This window comes from Atractosteus spatula, chromosome 4, assembly GCF_055471065.1.
Source record: "Atractosteus spatula isolate fAtrSpa1 chromosome 4, fAtrSpa1.hap1, whole genome shotgun sequence".
NCBI lineage: Eukaryota > Metazoa > Chordata > Actinopteri > Semionotiformes > Lepisosteidae > Atractosteus > Atractosteus spatula.
The window spans coordinates 34,554,126-34,561,995 of record NC_142709.1 but is presented as its reverse complement, the minus strand read 5'-3'; the positions used below and the strand labels follow the sequence as shown (position 1 = coordinate 34,561,995).

General features: G+C 36.5%; 1 protein-coding gene across 1 annotated transcript; it reads right to left on the bottom strand.

Annotated features, from left to right (window-relative positions):
* Positions 1–1,283: 1,283 nt before the first annotated feature.
* LOC148836272 (chymotrypsin-like elastase family member 1) lies at positions 1,284–6,856 on the bottom strand. Its single transcript, XM_088914020.1, has 8 exons — positions 6,814–6,856; positions 6,083–6,165; positions 4,996–5,096; positions 4,676–4,798; positions 3,003–3,136; positions 2,421–2,566; positions 1,859–2,008; positions 1,284–1,301 (listed from the first exon to the last, which is right to left on the bottom strand). The coding sequence occupies exons 1-8, from the start codon at positions 6,854–6,856 to the stop codon at positions 1,284–1,286; spliced, it is 798 nt and encodes a 265-aa protein (XP_088770146.1).
* Between the last annotated feature and the right edge of the window lie 1,014 nt (positions 6,857–7,870).

The following is a 7,870-nucleotide window of genomic DNA, read 5'->3' as shown; positions in this document are numbered from 1 at the left end:
GTAGAAGGGGGCGAGATTTCCAGCGAAAGACACCTCCCCCCTCCAAAACCAAGGAAGTACAGTACTTACTAGTTAAGAAAGCTAGGCTCCTCAATGAAATCGCTTTAACATGCTAATGCGTTGGTGTAACAGTCCGGTAGAAATGTAACAGTCCGGTGGAAATTAAAATTCATTCTATACAGCAATCGCATATTTGGGTACCATTTCATAAAACTTTCATGCTTAAAATGTTTAGGGAGAAATGGAAGACTGGTGTGTATTTTTTCTTTAAACTACCAAGACCAGCCATACACAGTACAGTTTACGTACATACAGTAATGTTTATGTTCCTAAATTAATATCGTTTATGACCTTCAGATGTGTTATGCTCCTCTTCTTTTTATGCTCAGCTACTAAAATTTCCCTTTAGTGGTAAAATTCCATATAAATATTCAAAACTAAGCAGATTAAAATGTGCACAGTAAAGACAGTAAATGATTAAATCTTTTCACTACCAGCCAATGCACCACGAGTGCCCCTGTCGGTCATTTTGGCCAGCCAATCACTTGTGGGTAGTTTACCGTACCGCGGGTTTGTACCGCGCATTTTGAATGGCTGCATCTGTACTGTAGCAAGCAACATTGAGTGCATCAGCAAATTAACATCTTCTTACTAGTCCTTCTGCCAGCTGTTGTTCATGCGTACAGTATTTTTATCTTCTTGACATTGTAATTAAACATTGTAAAAGGTTTACAGAATGTTATAATATGAGCATTTTAAGATAATTACTTCTAAAAGTGCTGTATAAACACACGTTGTGTTATATTGTACGTAAAAGTACATTATATAAATTGCAAAATACCTTTAAATCAAACAATTCTCCAGTAAGATGGAGAAGCAATAGCTCCAAGTTATAACAATAACTTGCACTTTAAAAGGTTTCATAATTCCTCTCATTATCGATTAAATAAATAACGAGTTGGCAGAATAAAATCTGAAAAAAAGTGGATGGTATGTACTACCACAGTTCAGTAGCCCTGGTTTAGAGAGTGAGCTCACCAGTGGTACAATATAGCTTGATAAAATTAATCAATTAAAGGTCTCTAAAACATTCTAGTGATAATAAAGAGTGCTGAAATAATGATCATAAATACAAATTGTATTTGCTTCAACAATTTTATTGTTTACTTTTTTGGATGTATAATAGTTCCATGCTCTGCTATATTCCTCATCAGGAAACAGGTGTCCACATGATTCTAATGTACTGTAGGAATTGTGGTCCATGCACAGCAGCCCACAGATATCTAATAGCTGGCGATGACCTAGATAAGAGAAACGTCAAGAGAGTGTCTTAAAAGTACCATACATTTACTAAATGTTCAGTTCTGAATAAAGACAAACGAAGTATCTTAAGAAAGAAAGTTATAGTTGTTTTGAAGCAATACAATAATTTTAGTGTAAAAATCACAAGAAATGTGATTATATTTACAAAAGTACTGACTTTTTCCTCGACTGAAGTGCAGCTCCTACCTGAGGGTTGTACCTCATCTACCCAAATATGCAGTGGATTCAGTAGAAAGTGAGAGATTTCTTTATCAACAAACTTAAAGGGTTTTTTAGAAGCGCTACATTATGCAAGTTAAGGTATGAATTTAGCCAGCTCACCTTAATTTAACATTTTATTCCATTCTGGTCCAAATGGAATGGTGTTATCTACTAGTCCACCAACACCACTTATAGCAGGAGCCTAGTTTACCTTCTCTAATCCAAATATTTGGGGAAAATGAAAAGTATCACCGCAACACCACTTAAAGCCTTTTGGTTTAAGCTTTCAAAACTCATTTAGAGCCATAAGACAAAGGTGTAGATTGCAACTCACAGTGTTGATCCAGCCAATGTACGCAGAGATGCGTGTGAAGACGTCGGGCTTCTGGGAAACATTGCAGCCCAGGGAAGACATAAAGCTAAACACTCCATGTACTTCATATCGTCCATTTATATAGCAGTTCAGGGCTCCCCCACCATCCCCCTGCAAAATCATACAGATTAGACAGTAAAAAATATTCCATTTGCATTGTACTCATAAAGCATGCTTGTGGTCTGCTCAATGTGTTAAAGTGTGTGCAAGGCAGACCAGTAAGAGAAAAACTGTATTTTTGTGATAAAATGTCTTAACCCAAGTACAATATAAGATCACTTAATGTAACTGTGAAATAACAGACTTCTCAAGAAACAGAGAAAATATTACAACTGAGACACTGCTGAAACCAGAGAAAAAGTTAAAACTGAGATATTGCTGAAAGTTTTGCGGAATTCCTCCAACTTATCAAAATCCATCATGGCTATGTCTATGCAATTAGCACAGGCTTGTGCCCAAAGCAGGCTGAGCTTCCGTAGGAAGAGACTTGTCTGCAGAATGAGACTAGAGTAGTAATACTTGCAGCACAGCCTGATCTGGCTCCATCTCCACCAGCACAGATCATGGTGGTCTTTACAGTTGATCCCCACCAGGAGCTGCTGGAGCATGTGCCATAGCTTATAATGGGGATGGAAGCCTGTTGAAGGGTAGCTGACAGCTGTCCATAGGCTGTTGACAAAATTCACAATGTCATTGTCAGAAAGGCTGTTATGTGCTACTGTCTATTTTTTAAGCAACTGAAATGTCATATAACTATAGAGAACGCGTATTAAGTTGGAATGGTTTTTACAATGTCACCTTATATTAAAAATAACTCAGAAATCATCCAACCAATTTAGAATTGGCACTCAGGATTTGGGAAAATGGCTACCACATAGGGACACTAAGGACTGGTAGACATGCACCTTTTACAGTAAATGTCTTTTTACAAGCTGTAAACTCATGTGGCTGATGATGTAGCCCAGGCACAAGCCTGTGATTTGTGGATCTTAGGAATGTAAATCATTAGCATTCTAGTAATGTCTGACCTTAAATGTCTTATTATGCAAGAGGCATAACTACGTTGGCACAACCAAATACAACATAACAGGTTTTGCAAACTTACTGCTTGTGCGTCCCCAGCCGGCAAGGTAGCAGTAAGTGCTTGGAAGGACGGCACCACTGCTGGGCAGTGTCGCCACATTGACATAGGTGTTCAGAATGGCATCCTGAGTCAGCTTCAGCAAGGCAATGTCATATCTGCAGATGACACAGTAAGCACAGGAAGAATTCCATGCAGTTAAACAGGATATGAAGGAATAATGCACAGCTCTCTGAACTAAGACACGCTCTACTGACAGGTTTATCACCATTCCACAGGTACACCTAGACTTGCATGCAGTAGAGAGGGGTGTTTTGTAAATTTCCGTAACACTATTCTTCATAATATGCTGCCATGCATATGGCAGCCAGCATAAGGTACTTCTGCCAATTAGTATACAAGGTGATATAAGAATTGAAACAGTTTTATGCTGCATGGGAATGTCAGTCATTCCAAAATCTATATACTGTATTGAAGATGAATATTAAGAATATTGCAGAAGTGGTGGTTATCTAGAAAAGAGACTGTAGACACTATGTAAAGAAGCACATTGCATTTGTACAGTAATTTGTCAAGTATCTGTCAAATACCCTTTTGCACTTAATAATAATGTACATAATTGTTATTTTATATAGGATTTTCATGTGAAATCAGCTTAAAGGGCCAAAAAATAAATCTTCTGTCTGCTCTGTTGCAGTGCTGTAGAGATCAACAATACTGGACTAGGTTCATTGAGGAACTAGGAAATTCACTTTTCCTGGAAGTCCTGTGTTTGTAGTTTATTGTTCTCATCTTTTATTTTTTAGTACATATTGAAATTCCATTTTAATATTTTGCTTTTGTTCAATAGTCTTTCTGCTCTTGAATCCTATTTTACATCTTCTGCATCTTACTGCATTCCCACTTGAATCAGAGTTCCACTCAGTAACAATCCCATACAAAATGTGTGTCTTAGGGTTTTCAAAAATGCTTACTTTGTGCACATTTACTGTAATGTTTTTTAACTGGTCAGTACCTGGATGGAGCCAGTAGGGGGCACTCACCCTGTGGTCTGTGTGGGTCCTAATGCTCCAGTATAGTGATGGGGACACTATACTGTAAAATCTTTCGGATAACACCCCTAATCAAAGTCCTGACTCTCTGTGGTCATTAAAAATCCCAGGGTGTTTCTTGAAAGAGTAGGGGTGTTACCCCGGCACCCTGGCCAAATTCCCCATTGGCCTTTACCAATCATGAACCCTAATAATCCCCATCTATGAATTGGCTTCATCACTCTGTTCTCCTCCCCACTAATAACTGATGTGTGGTGAGCATACTGGCGCACTATAGCTGCTGTTGCATCATCCAGGTGGGGCTGCACATTGGTGGTGATGGAGGGGAGTCCCCATTACCTGTAAAGCACTTGTTTAACATAATATAATAATGAAGACTAAGTAATCTGTCTGTATAAGTATATCCCCCTTTCTTACTAATTTACATTAGTGACACAACAATAGAATTACATACACAGTACACTGAATAATAGAACAGTCACAAATAAGTACTTATATTTAATTTAAAAATCTGTTTCATGACTCTGTTGTATTCATTTTTTTGTGGCTCTCAGTTTTTAATTTTGCCCAGATTCTCCAGTTTCATTAAATCAGTCCCTTCATTAAAAATGTGAGTTGAAAACAGTGTGTGACAGTAATACTAACCCAGCAGTAATGTCATTGGGATTCCAGCTAGGATGAACAATCTTCTTTTCCACAGGAATGAACTGCTCCTTTCCCTCTATCCCATAAATATTATGCTCTCCCAGAACAACAACCAAGGGTGCACTGTTAAAAAGAAAGTTTTACTTATCAGTAAAAGTATTCAAGCAGTTTATTAATTGAATTCTTCTGCATTTTGAAAGTTGAGCATCACAAAAAAATGTGCTATAAGGAAAAATGACAGCAATGTGGAGTGTTCAAAAACGAACTACTTTAATAAAACATATGCTCTCTTAAAATTAAAAACTGAAATATTTTCCTACCTCCCAAAGCATGAGGCAGCTGTCAGAACCCATCGACGTTGGATTAGGACGCCCCCACAGTTGTGGGGCAAGCAGTCACTCGAACTAATACGAATCGACACCTGAGCAAAAGCAAGTAAAGAAAAACACTCATTGAGAAACAGATTTACAACAACACACCTGCCCTAAGTAGAATAACTTTATTCATAATGTACCTAGGAGATCTCATTGATTCTCAATCAATATAGATTTAAATTGCAGTACGTCAGAGCACAGCAGTTGTCTAGATGAAAAATAATAATATTTTGCAATAGTACAGTATATTGCTGAACACATTTTATTCAGGCATTTGATATATGACTTTTTAGTTGGTAGATATTGTCATGTGTAATACCAATTTTAAGCATTGTTAATGTATATTGTATATTAGTTCAGGTGGGTAGCTGCGTCAGCATGCGTAGTCTGCAAAGAAACAAGTAATAGGTTTATTCCATGCTGAAAAGAGAAGAGAGAAAACAAAGTTTGAGCTGTAAAGCCTTCTTCAGGTGTGAGCAAGGGCAGACAGCAAAGATTAAATAGCACAGAAAGACAAAAGCTGGGGGAGGGGATGAGGCAGGAGGGGCAGAGAGGCCACTCAGGAAGTGCAAGGTGGAGAGGGGTGAAGGTGTGAAGTCAAAACCTGCATGAGAATAGAGAATAGAGAATTGTATATTAGTATTTTATAAAATATTACATCTTTTTGAATGTGTTACATTATATCTATCTGAATCAATATAATGAAATAATCAAATGAAATAATGAAAGTTAAAAGAAATTTTAAAACCAAACATTTAATTAAAATTATTTACTAAGAAACAACATTATTTTGGACATATCAGTATTCTGTAAATTCATATTCACTGTCTAGTTCTTTTAATTAACATTAGCATTAATAGAGGCAGAGATAGATTGTCCAAAAAGACTGTGAATGTGTACTTGGATCCTACAACCAGCGCACATCTGACATTATATTTCAAACCAACACTGGGAATCTGCCAGTGAAATCCTCTTCTTTGTGCTCTCATGGTGGAAAGAGATCTTCATTTCTCCATGCAATCAGCATCCTTACCTGCCAAGGCCAACTGTATGGTGTGACCTGCATACCTCCAATGATACGTTCAGATGTTTTATTCTTCTCTTGCTGTGCATGTCCTTAAAACACAAGTATGAAGGAAAATCATACTTCGTTGTGGGTAAAGCATACATTTTGGACTGAAGATTTTGAGAAGCTGTCCTATAGAACTGTGAAGTGTCAGGAGGTGCACCAGTGGCCCTGGGAGATTTAAGAATGGATGACTATTTTTGATGCTCACCAGCCTCAGTGTTTATGCGTGTGGCAGCCACAACGTCTTGTGAGAACTAAGATCTCTGTGCTGGCAAGAGAACTAACTACAAAGTGAAGTAAATTTTTAGAAATAACTTTTCTTTGGGCAACACCAGGTCTTCAAGGAGATGTTATTGGCGTTTTGTTTGTAGCTCAGTAAATGAACTAGCCAACTGTTTTTTTAGAAAGAGCTGTTTGTAAAAATTAAGAACTCCAAGCCGTCTGTATATTTGTTTTGTTTATTTCTGAAAGGTGTAAATTTTAACTCAATTTTCAATTTACCATATGACTATTAAAAAGAGTACATTGATATTTCTATTAAAACATGTCAATTTAAGAGATGGCCATATTAATATTGTGATGACATCAAGAATAATAATGTTCAGATTTGTCAAAATTATACTTTTGGTCAATACCTGGGCCAGTTTGCAGTCAAATATATTGTTTTATATTGCAATATAGAAAATATAACTCACCTGGCACAAAAAGGATTGAAGCCAAAATAATGTAGAGAAACATTTTTTCAGTTGTCCTTCTCTTCTCAGTTAGCTCTGAGTGAGTTTTTGGTCAATATTTATTCACATGTTCCCATGTAAAACACACCCATTTCCCACTTTTTTAAAGAAATTCCAGTTAATTAGTTTCATAATATGAGCCTCGTTTTATATTACCAATGTTTCTTGTTACTGACACCCTTCCTATTCATGTTATGTGATATTTCCTTCTCACATATTACAATGGAAATTGTGCCTATTGCTTGCATGACACAAGGCTGCACAGTTTTTTCACGAGGTTTTTTCATGTATTTCTTTGATTCATGAATAAAAAAACTTTTCTGAGTCATTGTAGATTGTGGTCAGTGATGACATGTAATTTAGGTTTTTGAAGGAATATGTTTAATTTTGAATGTAGTTGATTAGTGAACACAAACAGAGCATTTACTTTTAATTCTGTGGGAGTTAATACTGTACAATAGTTTTGTTAGTATTGTAGTGTCAAACAAATGACAAAGTTCAGGTGTCTGTGAAGCAGAAGTCCCTTTATTCAAATGCATATGGAAGTCTGGCTTGCAACCACCAGACTTAAAAAATAAGCAGTTGAAGATGGTCCTTTATACCTTAAAACACAAAGAGTTACTATGACATATTCTAAACAAATGATAAGACAGCAACACATGGCAATTAATTATATCTAAGTTGCAAACTAGAAACAGTTAGTTCTTTTCATCTTCAGCTTACCAAATACATGCCCCTTATCTTACTGACCAAGGACAGGCAGCATCTTTATATATATTTGAGCACAAAGCCTACTTCAAGCCATTAGACTGCATAGTTTGCAAAAACATACAAAAACAAGAAAATAATATTATTATCTCACTTCCCGGGCATCTCTCTTATCTCTTTATTCTTCAGTATAAACTAGTTTGTTTACTAAATACTTTTGGTAATTTTATTTGGCAATTCAAACTACAACTTAATTATTTATCTTGTCTTTAATATCTATGCCCATTCATCTTGCACTTCTTGCACTTAT

Excerpts from the sequence above, each read along its gene's own strand:
- LOC148836272 (XM_088914020.1), bottom strand. The coding sequence starts at position 6,856 with ATGTTTCTCTACATTATTTTGGCTTCAATCCTTTTTGTGCCAG. Across the intron at positions 5,097-6,082 it reads CATACAGTTGGCCTTGGCAG|GTGTCGATTCGTATTAGTTC; the intron begins GTAAGGATGCTG and ends GCTTTTGCTCAG. Across the intron at positions 4,799-4,995 it reads GCTGCCTCATGCTTTGGGAG|TGCACCCTTGGTTGTTGTTC; the intron begins GTAGGAAAATAT and ends TCTTTTTAACAG.